Source organism: Giraffa tippelskirchi, chromosome 5 (assembly GCF_054371585.1).
Source record: "Giraffa tippelskirchi isolate mGirTip1 chromosome 5, T2T-mGirTip1v1.2.pri, whole genome shotgun sequence".
In the NCBI taxonomy this organism is placed as follows: domain Eukaryota; kingdom Metazoa; phylum Chordata; class Mammalia; order Artiodactyla; family Giraffidae; genus Giraffa; species Giraffa tippelskirchi.
The window spans coordinates 12,080,307-12,099,825 of NC_137279.1; the positions used below are offsets into that span (position 1 = coordinate 12,080,307).

Sequence of the window (19,519 nt, forward strand, 5' to 3'; positions counted from 1 at the left end):
TGACTCTGTAACTCTATACACTGTAGCCTGTCAGGCTCCTCTGTTTGTGGAATTTTCCAGGCAAGAATACTGGAGTGGGTTGCCTTGCCCTCCTCTAAGGGATCTTCCCAACCCAGGGACTGAACCTGCATCTCCTGCATTGCAAACAGATTCTTTACTGCTGAGGCGCTGGGGGGCCCTTTGCATCATTGTTGTAGCCCAATTGGATGCCAGTGCCTTGTACCTGAAGTTTGAAATTCTTATATCGCTCCAAATTTTCAGATTACTAGCGTGACCCTACTTTTAGGATTATAGGTGTAATAGCATATTTCAGTGAAATCTTGATTATAATATTAGCAAGGGAGGAATCTGTAGTAGGCTCTCAGAACAATCTGTATTGTTCTGGTAAACATGAACATCTGAGTGTCTGAGCAAAGGAGAAAAAAACGTGAAATCAGAAATTGTATTTTAAGATTCACAATATAACCTACTCTGAAAACAGTGTGTTCTTCAGGCCTTCCCTGGGGTTGCTTACTTTCTAATAGCTATTCCTTAAAGCTAGTCAAGTACTTTATAACACATGTGAAAATTGTTCCTAGGCATTGGACTCCCAGGAACATTTTCATGATTGTCATTGATTGCCTTGAGTTCCAAGCCTATACAAGTCTCTTACAAATAAGTGTGTCTTAACATGGTTTGGTGTTAAAGCTTGATACAGTTCCAAAATGCCAGATGACATTGAGACATAAACAGTACAATTCAGTTCAGTTCAGTTCAGTCGCTCAGTAGTGTCCAACTCTTTGCGACCCCATGAACTGCAGCACACCAGGCCTCCCTGTCCATCACCAACTCCCGGAGTCCACCCAAACCCATGTCCATCGAGTCAGTGATGCCATCCAACCATCTCATCTTCTGTCATCCCCTTCTCCTCCTGCCCCCAATCCTTCCCAGCATTAGGGTCTTTTCCAATGAGTCAACTCTTCGCATGAGGTGGCCAAAGTATTGGAGTTTCAGCTTCAACATCAGTCCTTCCAATGAACACCCAGGACTGATTTCCTTTAGGATGGGTTGATTGGATCTCCTTGCAGTCCAGGGGACTCTCAAGAGTCTTCTCCAACACCACAGTTCAAAAGCCTCAATTCTGCAACGCTCAGCTTTCTTCACCGTCCAACTCTCACATCCGTACATGACCACTGGAAAAACCATAGCCTTGACTAGACGGACTTTTGTTGGCAAAGTAATGTCTCTGCTTTTTAATATGCTATCTAGGTTGGCCATAACCTTCCTTCCAAGGAGTAAGCGTCTTTTAATTTCATGGCTGCAATCACCATCAGCAGTGATTTTGGAGCCCAGAAAAATAAAATCTGACACTGTTTCCACTGTTTCCCCATCTATTACCCATGAAGTGATGGGACCAGATGCCATGATTTTAGTTTTCTGAATGTTGAGCTTTAAGCCAACTTTTTCACTCTCCTCTCTCACTTTCATCAAGAGGCTTTTTAGTTCCTCTTCACTTTCTGCCATAGGGGTGGTGTCATCTGCATATCTGAGGTTATTGATATTTCTCCTGGCAATCTTGATTCCAGCTTGTGTTTCTTCCAGCCCAGCGTTTCTCATGATGTACTCTGCATATAAGTTAAATAAGCAGGGTGACAATATACAGCCTTGACTTACTCCTTTTCCTATTTGGAACCAGTCTGTTGTTCCATGTCCAGTTCTAACTGTTGCTTTCTGACCTGCATGCAGGTTTCTCAAGAGGCAGGTCAGGTGGTCTGGTATTCCCATTAGAACTCAGTGAAGTTTGATTCTAAAGCCACCATTGTCATGGATACCAAGCTTTTTTTAATAATTACTTTTAAGAGCAATTACCTTTATCAACTCTAGGAATATAAGCCTCTCAGAGCTCTGTTTCTTAAGCTTAAGTTCCTATTCTTGAATGGAATCACGTATGCAACTGCCTTTCATTTCCTTTTTTTCACTATACATATATATTTACTTTGTTATATTTGTACAGTTTTTGTAACTTTGTGGATGTGTATAAATATATATATATTTAATGCAACTGCCTTTCCTTAATGCACGTTCTATGATGGTAGATGAACTGAAAAGCAAAACTGAATGTGAATCCATTGAAGATTATTTTATATTATTTCTATTATAAGTTTTATGTTTGAAAGTCCTCTCTTAATCAATACTTCACGTAAAAATATGTTAGGATTAAATGCAGAGGATCCTACATTTTCTTTACCCTAAACTAAAAAATACAACTTACTCATCAATTGTCAATATGGTTGTCCACAAAAGTTGTCTTTAGTGGAAAAGTGAGTTTTTATTGTACATGAGGTGATTGTTGCTTTAATCACATAATACAGCACACACAGGAACAGTTCTCAGGAAGGCATTTGTTATGTGCTCTGATGGCCTGAACTGACATTGAAATTATAGAGACTCTCAGGTCTGTGTCAGTGCCCTTGCCAAGGGCATCTGATATCCTTTGGATGTTGACCAAGGGACCTTGTACAGATAGATAAAATAAATTTACAAGAATATTCAGAGAAAGGACCTCATGGTAGACTCTTCCTCACAGTGAATTGACATGTTCCTGGTTCCCTCTAAAGCCTGTGTTGCAATAATCACAGCTCTGTGATAACTATTTACAACCCACACATTGCCAGACATTACTGTCTCTAAGTCTACATGTGCTTCTTTTGGATTTAAATAATTTGTGGAACTTATCCAACTGTCTGGGTAATGCTGTGAACCTTGTCATCGACAAGCAAAAGAATAAACTAAAATGATGATGCTGGCTGTGGATGTTATATTGTCAGTTGTTGAAGGAATTAGCTGGCTTCTAGTGAATAAAATAATTTTACTTAAGTGAAATCTGCAGACATGTCTTATCTTTTCACATTTATATCACCCATATTTTTACTTCTCTGTTGTTTCCCATTGCTTAGCACCATAAACAATTGGTAAAAATAAATGAATATGTTGAAGATATACTTTTCAATTAAAGTACAGTTAACATATAATATTATTAGTTTCAGTTGTAAATCATAATGATTCAACATTTAAATATATTACAGAATAATTATCCTGATAAATCTAGTAACCTCCTGTTCTATACAAAATTATTAGGGTATTGCTGACTGTATTCCTTTTGCTATATATTACATCCTTGTGACATTTATTTTATAAAGAAATTTTTGCTATGTATTACACCCTGGTGACTTATTTATTTTATAAGGAAGTTTGTACTCTTAATCCCCTTCATTTATTTCACTCAGCTCCCTGCCCTTCCCCCTCTAACGACCACTAGTTTGTCCTTTGTATCTATGCTTTTGTTTATGTTTTGCTTTGTTTTATTTTCTAGATTTCATATATAAATGCAATCATATGGTATTTTTCTTTCTTTCTGACTAATTTCACTTAGCATAATACCCTCTAGGTCCATTCATGTTGCAGATGGTAAGATTTCACTCTTTTTTATGGCTGAGTAATATTCCATTGTACACGTATCCATTTGTCTATTGATGGGCCCTTAGGTTGCTACCATATCTTGACTATTGTTAATAATGTTGAATTGAACATAGAAGTCCGTGTATCTTTTTGAATTAGTGTTTTTCGTGTTTTTTGGATAAATACCAAGAAGTAGAACTGCTGGGTTGTGTGGTAGTTCTGTTTTTAATTTTTTGAGGAATTGCCATATTGTTTTCGAGATTGGATGCAGAAGCATATATTAGAGTGTAACTGTTTTATATTAAGCCTGGCATTTCAGAGATTTATAAACTCCTAAAACAATGCCTGTCTTCTCACTAAATCTTTGTTTTGGAAACCATAATTCCTTTTCATAAAAATGTGTTAACACTTATTGTTATTTTTATGTGAATTAATCAAAACATTTGAAAGTTAGAAATTCAACCAAGAATATAAGTATCAATAGTTGTAACTCGCATTCTGATGTTCCTGGATGTCTGCAATATTTTTTGAGACTGTAAATTGTTTTTGAGATAAAAAATTTGAGAGTTGCTGGCTCAGAGAAGGGAAATAAATATTTGTGTTTGTGTGCGTGCTCAGTCACTCAGTTGTGTCCCACTCTTTGTGACCCTGTGACTGTAGCCCGCCAGGCCCCTCTGTCCATGGGATTTCCCAGGCAAGAATACTGGAGTGGGTTGTCATGTCCTTCTCCGGGGATCTTACCAACAAAGGGATTGAACCTGTGTCTCCTGCTTTGGGAGGCAGTTTCTTTACCACTGAGCCACCTGGGAAGCCCATATTTGTGTGTACAATAGCAATAACCAATTGTAATTTAAAATAGAAAAAAAGTAAAATATCTAAAAATAGTCTTACAGGTCTATGTGAAGTATAATAAAAAATGCTCTATTTCAGAATATGAAAGGAGATTCAGTAATTGAAGATTCGTATCATGTTGTTTGATGGGAAGTTTCACTATCGTAGTGGTATTCATTTTCCTTACTTAATTTATAGATTACACATATATCTAAACAGCAAAAATATTTTAAACCTATGAAAATGAAAATTTCTATAAAATTTAACTAAATAATTCCAAAGTTTATGCGAGAATAATAGGTTAGTAGCTGCAAAAAATATTTTTCAAAGAAGGATTATCAGGGAGACCTGCTTATCTGATATTATATTTATAGTAGAGAGTCAGATAAAGAAAATCAGTGATCTCAAAACTAGCTTCATTGTGAGCTATGCATATATGTGTACATATATATATTCAGGTGCATTTAGTACATGTTAAAGGAAACATTAGCACTCAACTTCGCTCACAATAAAAGATACATAAATGTAAACAATTCCTATCAGTTTGGTTAAGATAGATTATTAATATTAGAGGTAAACTGCATTTGTAAATTGCTGTGGGGGCAATGTAAATTGTAACTGCCTTCTTGGATAGCTACTTGCTACTATACATCAAGTGCTTTAAAATATTCATAATTTTCAATGTGGCAAATTTATTTCTAGTAATCTCTTCCACAAAAATATTCAAAAATGAAAAAATATTTATACACAAATATGTTCTTAACAGCAGTTTTTATAATAAGACAAATTTTAGAACAGCATGTATGTCTACATATTGGGCAATGATTAAGTAAATATGGTAATTGCAAGGAAAACTACATGTAGAATAATATTAAATAAAAATAGAGAATACTTTTCATATAGTGCATAAGTCTGTGTAAAATGTATAACAGAATGCCTGAAGTAGACACCTTAATACATTAACTGTAGTTGTCTCTCAATTCTGAAATTATGAATAATTTCTATTATCTTCTTTATTCCTTTCTGTATTTTCCTAAACTTTTAAAACAATGAATACATACTGTTGTTAAAGTAAATAAAAGCTTACAATTCAATTAACTATTGAAGTTTCAACCTACAGATTAAGACAAGTCAGACAAATGAAATTTTATTTTGCATTTCAGCTCGAGATTACCTGCTCTTTTACATCTGACAGCAAGTTCTTTGGGTAGTACATCCATTTTCCCAGTGTAGTTTTTGTCCATTTGCCAATAAACTGTATGACTTTAAACAAGTCACTTTACCTCTCTAGGTCTTCAATTTCCTTGGCTATCAAATGAAGTTCCTTCCAATTTTAAAATCTGGAAATTACGTGATAACTATTTAAAAACTGTATTTCCAAAGGAAACGTCTTTTGCCACAATCTATATGTATCTCTTTCACTGTACATTTTCTCCTTATTCTCTTCTGTGTTTGTGTTTCTGGAGCTCCGTCTTCCCTCCCTAACATCTGATGATTGAGAAGGGATTATAATATCACCTTTCTGTCTGTCTCCCAGTGTTACTACTCAAGGCAGCATCTAGATTCTAGTGTTCCTGTATGAATATTGTTGACTGTCATTTACAAGTCATTGGTGATGTACACTGTCATAGAATTTATAAAAATCTGTAGAGATTCTAAGAATCTCGATATCAATGGATTTACTTAAGCTTGATGGTAAAGGGCAATTGCCTGTTCCTTGTCATCTTAGCCTGTTTTGTTGGACCTTACTGATTTTATCTTGAGTTTGAGCAAACTCTGGGAGATGGCGAAGGGCAGGGAAGCCTGGCACACTGTAGTCCATGGGGTCGCAGAGTCAGACACGACTTAGCGATGGAACAATAACTGATTTTTTACTCTATACTGTTGTACACAATCCAGGATTGAATACTTATATTTACCATTCAAAGTGACTAGCATTTTGGAAATACTTGGCTTTTTTTTGATGAAGCTATTATATACTACTTAAATTGTAGTTGGCAATCTGGTATTTTTAACTCTGTGGTGCTTATTAAAATTATTGCTATATTTAGTTGTTAATTCAAATAAGTTGCTAACAGTGGTACTGGATGACATTATGAATGCATATCATAACACTTTATGATAAACTTTATGCAGATCCATTCTTTTGGTACCAAATATAATTTTCTTATAATTTAATGTATTAAATTCTTTAGTGTAAAGTTTTAATCTATAGTGTATACTTTAAATGGAAGAGTAGACCTTAGAATTGATGCTCTTTGACTAATTGGTTGTCTGGGGGGGAATATATGCTGTTTGATGCCTCCATGTGATTCATGTGTACTGATAAATTTCTTTTTAAACTTGCAGCAAATAGTGGCAGCAATAAATGCAGGGATTATACCTTTAGGAAACACCTCCAATCAAATCAGTCACTGGGATTTGGGAAGTTCCTTCTTCTTTGCTGGCACTGTTATTACAACCATAGGTAGGAGACAACTTATTTTGTTGTTTAATTTTGGTACAGCTTGTGAGTTAAAATTCATTTGTTTGAATTTTTTTTACAGTTGGTCAAAATGGTCTTCTCAAGGTAGAAAACTAGAGTCTAGTAAACTGATTTTGAAAAGAGAGTTTAAAAGTTTGAACAAAGGAATGATGAAAATGAATTACTGATTCAGAATACCGAGTTGTTTAAAATCCACCCAAAACTTGGGAGCAGTTCAGTTGAGTCCTTTGACTAATGGATAAGAACATCAAGAAACGGCTTGAAATGATGATTTTGGTGGAGGGGACAAGTAGTTGAAAAATTTCCTGCATCTTTGATTCTTTAGTGCAGAAAGAAATGATTTGACATCCTTTTCATGAAGTTCTTATTGGATATCACTTTCTTCAACTTGTAAATTTAACTCTACATTTTAGCAGATTGTTCTATTCTTATGTGGTTGTCTATTATGATTGCTTCAGACCTTTTTATGCATTATGTTTTTCCAGTAACACAAATCTGTAAAAAATTAACGGTGAAATATGAGGATTACAAAAAGAATGGAACTTTAAGCCCTTGACCTTTTATCTTTTAATCACATTGAATATCATAGTGTTTGAAAGTGGAACGTGGTCTCTTTTTTGGGACTGACTGCATCCACTGAGCACCCACTAGGCAGCAGAATGGGTACATGTAGGCAACTTCTCTTCTGTTATTCTTCAGTGCCCAAGAAACATTCCGAGGATGTAAACGCAGACCCCATAGTGAAAGCTATGCTTGCCATGCTGTGACAATTGGGAGGGGTTACAGCTATCTTATTTCATGGAAGGAGGTAGGTTTAAAGGATAATTTTCAATGAAGGGAAGAAAATGGACCCATCACAGTTATGCAGAAAATATGTGTGCAAAAGGAATTCTCCTCTTGCACATATGCTTGTGATGAGATTTCCTCTCATGAGCCTGACCTCTGATTTGGGCATGTGAATTAATTTTCTAAAGGCTTTAATTTTATTGTTTGTCATTGGTAGATTATGAAGTGCCTACAGTTTTCAAATGAGTACTTTTATCAAAGTCCTGAATAAGAGAACATGGACAGTTTATGGATGAACTCTTGCTTAAATTTTCCTTTGAGAGGAATTTGTAGTGTCCTGTCATTACGTGGATCCCCTGTAATGCCTTTTTGTGCTGAATCACTTGCCAGTGAAATAAATACCTTAGCATGTTGATGTTTGCCTTCGTTAAGAGGTCAAAGAACTATGTTTACTCTTACATTTCCATCAGCTAGGTCAAAAGTTCTGTGGCTGTGAAAATCTGGAAGAATGGCAACCTTGATTTCTAACCATAATAATAGGTTAACTATGGAGCTTAGACGGCTTGGCCATTTCTACTATGGAAATGACTGTTTATTGTGTAAACTACTTAGAGTCTGGAAGGGAAAAAAAGCTTACAGACAGAGTGAGAATGGTTTGTTTCTGCCCAGTGAAAACTCAAAAAGTCCACGTCATAGCTCATCATGACCACCACTAAATTATTCTCCAAGAGACTTAGTCATTATACAGACTTACTGTTGCATCCTATGTTTATAAACAGTCTCATTTTTTGAATCCCAAATTCAGTAAGTTTTGCAGACATATACTTCAACACATGAAAAAAAATAAACCATTATTACCAGCCTTACCCCAAATTATAGCCATTAAGCACAGTAGCTGATTATTTAGGTTGTTTAGGTAGCTCCCTGACAGCCCACATCTCTTACTGTTCTACCTCAGGCTTTAATCTTAGGTTGATTAAGTCATTCTAGGTCACTGACATTTACTCCATGGTCTTCTACTGTAAGGTCAAGGCAGTCTCCTCTGACCTTAGACTAGTTTTATGGTCTAGGGCAAGATAAACGTTTGGCCTTTTTCCTAAGTCTCCATTTGACATCCAAGTCATTATTTAATAAAATTCAGTGTAATTATTAATATTGCTAATGATAATAATTGTCTGACCTTTGAAGTGGTTTCTAGAAATTGAGAAAATTGTAACCTCTAGCACTAAGCTACATTGCATTAGTTGTTTAAACAATAAACTTGAGATAGTCTGGGAGAATCAATTTCAGTGGCTTCTTGTAGGGTGCCTGATACAGGCAGTGCTTCATGGAGCTGCACTGGCTGACACTGTCCCAGATTTTTCTACTCAGTGTAGACAATTTATCCAAGAAGTCAAAGTGACCCTTACTATTCATTACAAATATTCCCAAGAGAAGTTCAGTTATACAAAATAGAATGTTAAAATTTAAGGTCTAATTTAAGAGAATCTCTTCATATATCTACATGCTCTTTCCAAAACCGTACCCTTCCAAACCCTTCACAAATTCCATTTCACAGTGTCACAGACTAACGTACATTCTTGACTATTCTTTTTCTCTCATTCCTTACTCCCAGTTCATCAGTCAATCCTGCTAGCTATGCCTTTAAAGGAGATCTAGAATTTAACTACTGCTCACCATTCAAACTGCCACCATTTTGGCCCAAGCCAGCATCATCTCAGCGCCAGCATCCCTGTATAGAGAAACCTTCGGCTCAGAAATACTCTTTGGATTCCAACTAATTCAGAGCAAAGTCTGTTCTCCATTGCTTAGGTCCTCTAGTAAGATGCAAGTTCTGGGACTTTTGTGTGTGAGTCTTTTCTGTATCCCCCAATGCCTGACACATAGTGGATGCTTAATAATTATTTTTGGAATTTAAAAAACAGATGGAGATTCTAAATGAGATGAACTACAGCTTGTTGGAAATTACATAACATTAAACTGGTAACTTATTACACTAAATTCTTAATTCCTTAAACAGGTTACTAACATTTTGTTCATTTATTTATTCAATAAATAATAAAACATGATTTTTCTGCTACTGTAAAGATAAGAGATAAATTATTTGGGCCCAAGTGGCACACAGACCAGTCAGGGAGATCAGTAGGCAAATTGTCATTTACCATATAGCCTGCCAGGTGCTATGGCTTAAGAGCATTTAATGCGAATGTACTGAGAAGATCCCCTGGAAAAGGAAATGGCAACCCACTCCAGTATTCTTGCCTGGAGAATTCCAGGGACAGAGGAGCCTGGCAGGCTACAGTCCACAGTGTTGCAAAGAGTTGGACACAACTGAATAACTAACACTTCACTTCAGGTAATTAAAGACATTAATAAAATGAGAGCTTTGTAGGCATCGGGGGTTCATGCGGGAAAGATTAGGGGTAACAGAGAGTATGATCTGTTTAGGAACTGTTGTTGAGTCGCTCAGTCGTGTCCAACTGTTTTTCAACACTATGGACTGTAGCCCGCCAAGCTCCTCTGTCCCTGGGATTTCCCAGGCAGAAATACTGGGGTGGGTTGCCATTTCCTCCTCTAGGGGAATCTTCCTCACCCAGGGACTGAACCTGCACCCCCAGCATTTCAGGCAGATTCTTTACCACTGAGCCACCTGGGAAGCCCGTTTAGGAATTATAGCCCATCCAAAAAGGTTGTAGTTAAAGGGATTCATCTTTAGGACTGTGTAAATCAAGTCAGCATAGTAGCTCCTACTGAAATCTATGCTACTTTTGCTGCTGCAGGGAGTGTAAAAGGAAATAAGAACACAGTTTTGGTTTGCAATCTAATTTGGGAGATAAAATTTACAGTTAGGAAATAATGGAATAATAACAAAAATAGGTCTTGTAGAATCAAATATTACATGGAATGATGGTTTCAGTGCTATAAGAAGAGAAAAAGGAAAGAACACGTGGGCTAGAATGGGGAGAAAGATTTAATTAGAGAAGTTGGGTTTGAGCTATGATTTGAAGTAAATGTTTTGGTTTAGATTGGTGGAGGGAATAAAAGTCTCCCAGTCTGCGAGATAGCTAAGCAAAAATACCAAGAGAAAACGAGCCTGACTTATTTTGAAGACAGAGAAGTATTTGAGTAGACCAGAGGAATTGTTTAACCCGGTGGTGGGAAATGTTATTGACTGATTCAGATGGGAAGGATACAGTTGAATATAATTTGGTTTTCAAGAAGCTTGGATCTACTGTACTAAGACGGAACAAAGGAATTTTTTTTTTTTTTGGAAAGTGAGTTGATAGGTTAAAAGGAACCTTAGAAGATGCATCTGTCTGGAATAGGATATATGGAGACTGACAGTGAGGGAACAGTTAAGAGGCCTTTACTGTGATCCACAGAAGAGTCAGAGTATTGACTGGGAGGACTGGAGCTGGTGTTGAGAAATGGGATTAGGACAAAAGGTTGAAATAATTAGATGCAAGAATCAACAGGCCTTGGGGAGTAATGCAATTAAGAGAGAGGTGTCAAAATGTTGACTATTGAAATGAATATTTAGGCAGCAGGTCAGTACAGTTCATAGGCAGTGCTAGTTGATGCTGGGAAGAAAAAGAAGTTTTAAAAAATGGTCAATCAAAATAAATAAATTGATTTTTTTTTAATGGCCAAAATTTTATACATGTTGTTGTATTAGGAAGCTTCATTTTAGTTGTTTTCCTTCCTCAATTTTTACTTGTTGGTTTATTCTTTAATTCAGACAGACTAGAAAGACAAGGTAATCAGGCTCCCTCCTGGAGCTCTTGGCTTTGAGGGAACCCAAAATCAGTCAGTGCACTGAAAAACAAGACCATTATCCATGGTGATGGGTGCTCCATAAGAAGTTCACGTGCGTGATGGAGAGTCGATAGTGGAGCCAGAGCGAGGAGTGGCCGGTGCTCTGGAGCAGACTGATTCAAGAGCTCTCAGAGCAGGTAACGGTTAAGCTGAAGCTTAAAGGATGAAACAAAATCAGCCAGGGAACGAACGTACATGCGTGTGTGCTCGGTCGTGTCCACCTCTTTGCAACCCCATGGACTGTAACGCACCAAGCTCTTCTGTCCATGGGATTTCCCGGGCAAGAACACTGGAGTAGGTTGCCGTCTCCTTCTCCAGGGAGATCTTCTCCAGCCAGGGATCGAACGCGCTCCTCCTGCAATTGACAGGCCTTGGCAGGTGGATTCTTTACTGCTGAGCCACCCGGGAAGCCCAAGTCAGGAAGAGAAGAATGCAGAGATGAGTTCAGGCAGAGCGCATGGCCTGGCAAAGAAGAAGCAAGGTTAGCAAGATGAACATGTTAGGACCTGGTAGTCGTGCCAGTATCCTCAATTCAGTGGGAAGCCAAGGAAAAATTTTAGCAGAAGAGAGTCCTAATGTGACTCATGTTGCTGTTCAGAGGGCAAAAGGGAAAGCAGGAAGGCCATTGAGAAGGTTATTGCATTAATCCATAAGAGAGATAGCAACATGGATGGACCTAGAGATTGTCATGCTGAGTGAAGTAAGTCAGACACAGAAAGACAAATATCATATGAGATAGCTTATATGGAAAAGAGAATCTTAGAAAAAAGGGTATATATGAACTTATTTACAAAATAAAAGTAGAGTCATGAATGTAGAAGACAAACTTATAGTCACCAGGGGATGAGGGAGGGGAGAGGGATACACTGGTAGTTTGGGACTGACATATACACACTACTGTGTATAGAATACGTAACTAATAAGGACCTACTGTATAACTCAGGAAACTCTACTCAATGCTCTGTAATGGCCCATATGGGAAAATAATCTAGCAAAAAGAGTGGATATATATGTATGTATAACTGATTTTTGAAATTGACACAACATTGTAAATCAACTATATTCCAATAATTTTTTTTTAAAAGAGAGTTTATGAATGGAAATATACTTGTCTCTGAGAATGGTGCCATGGGAAGTTTAGTGTTTTAAATTTTAAGTTATTTTAAAGCTAATAAGAAATCACTTAAACTCTAGGAAAGTCTGTTGGCAAAAGTGATGTAATGGAAAACTGTATTCTATTTTGAGGTCAATTTAAAGATTAGAATAAGATGTAAGGTGATTTTGTTCCCAGAAGGCATTAATATATAATAAAATTTTCCCCAGTGGAAAGTAAATTGAAATGCCAGAGCCAGGATTTGCCCAAGCTTATCACTGAATCATCGTGGTCTCTGAGTGTCAGAATGCAAATAACGAGATAAGCACTATGGTCTATAGCAACTTTAAGATCTCAAAGCATCATGTTAGGTCTTATGGAAAACATTTCCATGGAGTAATGTTTCTTGTATTTACAAAAGACTCTTGTTTTCTTCCCCTTGAGTTATAGAGATTGGATTCAGGTATATAATTTCTATGTTTAGTTTTTCTGTATTTTGAACCAGCCACCAAGTCTCTCAATTTCCTTTTACCTTGATTGAATTATTGAATTGCTGATGCTGTTAGGACAATGGTCACAGATTTTCTGCAAGCTCCTGTTTCACCTGTTTGGCATAATGCTTACTTGAGTAGACAAAAAGGAGAAAAAAAACTAGAGAGTAGTTTAAACAAACAATTCCAGATAAAAAGAAAAGGTCAATTTTGAAAATGCCAAGAGTATGTTGAAAAATGTAAAGCCTTATGCATATCTTTAGCAGGGAATCTAGGACCTTCGTGTTGGACATGATAAAAAAAACAAAAAACAAAAAACAAAAAACTATAGCTTAAAAGGTGAGGGAAAAGTTGTAAGAGCTTTTCTGTACAATTTTGTTATCTCATGAAACCACTAACTGAACTTGGAAATGAGCAGACTTAAGGCAGTGGGGTGTAGAATTTGACAGCCAGCATTTTCCTGGGGGTGATGTCATTGCAGCTTTGGTTGTTAGGTGCTATCTTATTTATTTGGTATACTTGTAATTCAGTGGCATTTCACTAGTCTCTTGGATATTTTCTGAGAACTGCATATTGGATTTTGGGAACCCATTTTAAAGGAAAGCTGAACTTCTTTCAGGCAGCTTAAAAGGTGAATTATGTTGCAAGGTGACTTCCAGCTCTGACTCCACAATCTCCTTGCATTTTTCTTTATACCAGTTTGTTAAAGTAGATTTTTCTTTTTCCAAAATCTAATTCTGGAATTAGAATTCTAATTCTAATTAGAATGGAATTCTAATTAGCATGTAATTCTAATGCTATGCAGTTGAAATTCAGAAGTTGAAATTAAGAAATTGTTTTGGGTCATTGATGCTCCGTTTCTCTTCTAATCTACTAAAATTAACAAAAGGAAAATCTGTCTCAAGATATTTCTATATAGACATATTCCTACCATTCAAAATCTTCACGTAGGTTTATTTTCTAAGTTCAAATGCATTTCTCAGAGAAGAAAAATGCCTTCTGAACAGTAGTTAAGTTTGCAGAGTGTAAAATTATATTTGATAGATAATAAAGCAGAATTTTTACTTAAATAGTGATAAAGACTCTAAAGCAATAATGAAGTAGATTAGTCATCTTCTTTTCTCATTATATATGTTAGTATGTATGTTAGTCAGCCACAAAGAGGTTTAATTCAGAGCACTGAGTACTTAGAATCCTATGCTAGTTGGAAGGAGTGTTATGGATGTCGTCTTCCCAGGAGTGAGGCAGTGTTTATTATTCTTATTTTGTGGTAGTAGAATGCAGAGCAAGAAAGTGTAGATATAAAAGAAACTGAAAGTGCCAGTGAGGGGAGGGCTATGGTATCAGCATAGTAGTCATCCATATCTTGGGTGTATTCAAGGCAGAAATTGCTTATTTTCTGCAACAAAATATACTTTTATGTATTTCTGCCTACTTTCAAGAAGTTTGCGTTAACATATTTTTAATCTTCTGAAAACAATCACTGTTAAATGGTGTGATTGTGAAATTACCTTAAAACTGGAAGCAAAGAATTGTCATGAAGTTCATGCCCTGAATAAATACAGAATCTATTTTTAATCTTGTCTTTTCTCCTTTCCCAACCACTGACATGCAGCACGTTTGTCATACATTATAGGTTTTAAAGAGCATCTGATTGACCCCTAAATATGCAAGTATTGCTCAGAATGTGATTAAAACTATAGGTGGGATGATTATCAGAAGAACATTTTTTTTTAATTGTCTCAAGTACTGCATTTGATAGAGAAGGAATGTAATCACATTTGTCTGGGCCTGTCTACTTTAAGCTAGTAATTATAGTACATATTTGTTTTCTTCCCAATCCTTTAAAAAAAATCTAGACTTGTGCAATCTTACTCTTGGAAAATTGGCATTGTTATTTATGTGGTACTGAAAATATAACATGATATATGCAAAAGAAGTACCTGTGCCAAATGAGGTTCATGAGTAATTATTGTGGTTTGTGTGCACATAAGGTACAATGCAAATAATTAATTCTAAACAGAAAAGAATTCCAGGAAGCCATTTTTTGGTTCTAAAGTACCACCGGAGGACTGATAATATAAACTTTTGAAAGTCACAGTTCAGTTCAGTTCAGTCTCTCAGTCATGTCTGACTCTTTGTAACCCCATGGACTGCAGCACGCCAGGCCTCCCTGTCCATCACCAACTCCCAGAGTTTACTCAAACTCATGTCCATTGAGTCAGTGATGCCATCCAACCATCTCATCCTCTGTCGTCCCCTTCTCCTACTGCCTTCAATCTTTCCCAGCATCAGAATCTTTTCCAATGAGTCAGTTCTTCACATCAGGTGGCCCAAGTATTGGAGTTTCAGCTTCAGCATCAGTCCTTCTAATGAATATTCAGAACTGGTTTCCTTTAGGATGGACTGGTTGGATCTCCTTGCAGTTCAAGGGACTCTCAAGAGTCTTCTCCAACACCACAGTTCAAAAGCATCAATTCTTCGGTGCCACAGGTCATCAAAAATGCATGTTAATTACTAATCTTAAACTTCTTTCCCTATTAACTTTATTTTTAAAGCAAAAACAACAAACATGTGGACAAGTTTGGTTGATATGTTGTGCCTTTCCTAAGTTTAAGTTTCCCTTATTGTAGATGCTAACAAAGAATTTCCAAAGGCAAGCAGTAAGAGAAGGAAAAAGAAAGAGAAGGTATGGAATAAATCATGATCCTCTTAAGTAGCTCCTGTTCAAAGAATGCAGGTTTTAATAGGTCATTTCATTGCTACCTGTAGATGACTTAATAGAAACTCTGTTTAAATTTCATTTGATGCATAAAAAACAGATGTAGACATGACCTCCTAATAAATATTATACTACAAGTCAATGAAGTTCTGTACGTATTCATGCTAGTTTTACTTACATTGTACAGCACAGGATGAAAATATTTCTCTTTATTTTTTTAAAGAAGTGATGCAGGAGAAGGAATATCAGATGTCATTTCAGAGAATTTGTTTAGGTTTTGTCTTTACTGCTAACTAGGGTTGTGTTCTTAAGCAAATCAGAGTTCTTCTCTTATCCTTAATTTTCTTCTTTATCAAACAGGGCTATTGTTTCCCACAATCAAAATTGTTGTGAAAGTTAAATAAACATGTGTGTAAAAACAGTTTGTACAGTGAATGACAGTATAATTGAAACTAATTTTATTAGTAGGGTAATTTTTATTTTATTATTAAACTTTGTATTACTTTTATTTATATTACTAATGTTAGCAAAGAAAGAAAGTTCATTCTTTCTTAAAGATTTGATCCATTCATTTTAATGCTTATAATATTTATAATGTTGCCTTCACATACTTAAGGTGTGCTCAAACCAGTTATTCTCACATTGCTCACTGTTAGATTTGACTAGTTTCTTCATCTAGTTAATTTGTAGTTTGATCTAATGAAATGAGTTGATTTTAATGATATTTGCTGCTGCAGCTGCTAAGTCGCTTCAGTCGTGTCCGACTCTGTGCGACCCCATAGACGGCAGCCCACCAGGCTCCTCCGTCCCTGGGATTCTCCAGGCAAGAACACTAGAGTGGGTTGCCATTTCCTTCTCCAGTGCACGAAAGTGAAAAGTGAAAGTGAAGTCGTTCAGTCGTGTCCGACTCTTAGCGACCCCATGGACTGCAGCCTACCAGGCTCCTCTGTCCATGGGATGTTCCAGGCAAGAGTACTGGAGTGGGTTGCCATTGCCTTAATGATATTTAGGTGATCTAAAATGTGATCATCAGAATAATATATAATGAAGCAAGGTGTTAACTATTAGTTGAGAATAATAAAAGTTAGTTAAAGTCAGACAGTCATGTCCAACTCTTTGTGACCCCATGGACTGTAGTCCACCAGGCTCTTCTGTCCATGGGATTCTCCAGGCAAGAATACTGGAGTGGGTAGCCATTCCCTTCTCCAGGGGATCTTCCCGACCCAGGGATTGAACCCAGGATCCCGACCTGGGTCTCCTGCATTGCAGGCTTATTCTTTACCATCTAAACTACTATTTGTATAAATGTTTTTCTATATCATTTTAAAAAAATCTGTGCCTCTATATTAGTGTCTGCCAAGTTATTTTCTGTAGTAAACAACCCTCACATTTTGTTGGCTTTACAGAATAAAAAGTTGATTTCCTGATCACATTGTATGTCCAGTGTGGATCAACAGGAGGGCCCTGCCCGTTGTCCTCGCTCGTAAGAAGGAGAGCATGGAAAACTGACCGCTGGCTGTTCATGCTTTGTATGTGTGACCACACTGTTTTTACCAACATGACATTGGCCAGACTACCTTCAAGAGTGTAGGCGGGGAAGTGCTCTCCTGCCCTGTGATCAGAAGAACCAGGGTATTTTGTGACAGCCCTAATAATTTCCACAAGCAAATATACTAATTAGATACTTCCTTGAATGTTATTTGATATTCAAAGTAATTAAACATGATAACAAAATATAGTCTGTATTTTAATTCGCTTTTTCAAATTGTGTCTCCTTAACTTCATAGAATTTTCATTTTTCACATCTAATAGTGTGCTGCTGAAGGAGATTGTGTTCCAAATTTACCTCCCTCTACAGTATTTCATCAGTGTTACTATCTCAAAATGAAAATAAGAATCAATATATAAAATTCTGGTTTTAGTTTCTTGGCAGAGGCCAAATTCAACTTTTGCTTTTTGGCACTTTCTGGAATTATTTTTTCAAATATTTTTGATCCATGGTTCATTAAATCTTCAGATACAAAACCCAAAGATATGGAGGGCCAACTGCATTTTATTAATGATCACTTATCAAGGTCAAAATTATGATGATACAAAAACAGTAAAACCGTTTAGGAAAGTAAATTAAACAACTGAGTTTACGTTTGATGTAGAAGCAAAATAATGCAGGGGTCAGCAAACTATGACCCTGTGGGCAAAATCCAACCTTCCTTCTGTTATGTAATTAGAACACAGCTATGTCCACTTATTTTAGTATTGTCTTTGGCTACCTTCATGCTATAATGGCAGAGTTGAATAATACATCAGAGGCTGTGTGGCTGCAAAGCTGAAAATTTTACTATCTGGCCCTTTATAGGAAACATTTGCCAAGCACTGGACTAAAGAACGTAAAGCAAAAAAAAAAAAAAATACAAGTTGTAAATAGAAGACCTGGGTTTGTCCTGATTCTAACATTATTCACTGTTTACTTTTGACCAGATCACTGAACATCTCTGAATTATTTTCTCGTGTGAATAGTCCATATGATTTCCTAATAAGTAAATAATAGTTGTGCTTCCTGTCCCCCAGGATTTTATGAAAATTCAAAAGATATTTAATAATGCTCAACTACTATGCAATTAAAATTCATCGTTTTAAAAGAAGATGCTTTTTTTCTCCATTTTTCCTCATTGTCCAATAAAGGTTGAAATGAGCTCTGTAATTCAAATTCTATGAACCTCTGGCAAGTTAAGCCTCAGGGGTTTATAATCTCATTTTGCAGAGAGACGACCCATAATGTACGTTAGATTCTCAAAGTGTCCTGTAATTCTTAGAAGGCGTTGAAACCATTGGCTTGAATAATTTCTATTTTAATTTTTAGACTGATAGAAAGTAACATTTTGTAGCACTTCAAAAGTTGGGAAAAAAATACTGTGTCAGAAACATTGTAGTAATATGCTGGTGTAGATGGTGGCGGACTCAATAACTGCTTGGAAAACTGAGTGCAGTGCTCAGAAAGAAACCATGTAAAAGCACATTTCTAAAAATAAGAAAATCATATGTTACTGCTGAGCGCTGAGTGATATTATAGTGTCGAATATTTTCAATTCTTCCAAAATTCTGCAGATTCTGAATTGTTTTCTGTAAATATGATAAGAAATGTTATGCTTTAGAAAACTAGAGTATTACCATCCCCATCCATGACATTCTGGGTTTTAAGAATTCAGCCTTTCCTCTGTTCTATAATTATTAGAACACAGCTACATCAGTTTATTTTAGTATTGTCTTGGCTCTCTACACACTGTGATGGCAGAGTTGAATAGTACAACAGAGGCTGTATGGCCTGTAAAGCCAGAATCTGGAAAAGAATACACACACACACTCTCACACGTGTATAACTGAATCATTTTGCTGAATACCAAAACTGACACAGCATTATAAATCAAGTATGTATGCATCCTAAGTTGCTTCAATCATGTCCAACTCTTTGAGACCCTATGGACTGTAGCCCACCAGGCTCCTCTGTCACTGAGATTCTCCAGGCAAGAGTACTGGAGTGGGTTGCCATTTCCTCCTCCAGGGGATCTTCCCAACCCAGGGATCGAACCAGTATCTCTTATGTCTCTTGCATTGGTAGACAGGTTCCTTACCACTAGCGCCACCTGGGAAGCACCCCGCCCCCAAATCAACTATATTTCATAAAAATTAAAACAAAAACAAGAAAAGGAAAGCATGCAACTATAAGTATAACAATTAAAAAAGTGGTACTGGATAAAGGAAAAAAAGACTAGACCAGGAAAATAGGCTGGGAATGGGAGGCACAATTTTAAAGGAGTTTAAAAGATAATATTTCTTTTCCAGTTTTTATATTACTTGTT

At 36.5% G+C, this 19,519-nt stretch overlaps 1 protein-coding gene across 2 annotated transcripts in view; it reads left to right on the forward strand.

Moving 5' to 3' along the window:
* The window catches only part of KCNK2 (potassium two pore domain channel subfamily K member 2), a 483,277-nt gene that overhangs the window by 384,422 nt on the left and 79,336 nt on the right, over positions 1-19,519 (forward strand). For both annotated transcript variants that reach the window (XM_081491320.1, XM_081491318.1), the window contains exon 3: positions 6,619-6,736. In XM_081491320.1, the coding sequence (XP_081347446.1) occupies positions 6,619-6,736 (118 nt within the window). The remainder of the gene's footprint in view (positions 1-6,618; positions 6,737-19,519) is intronic.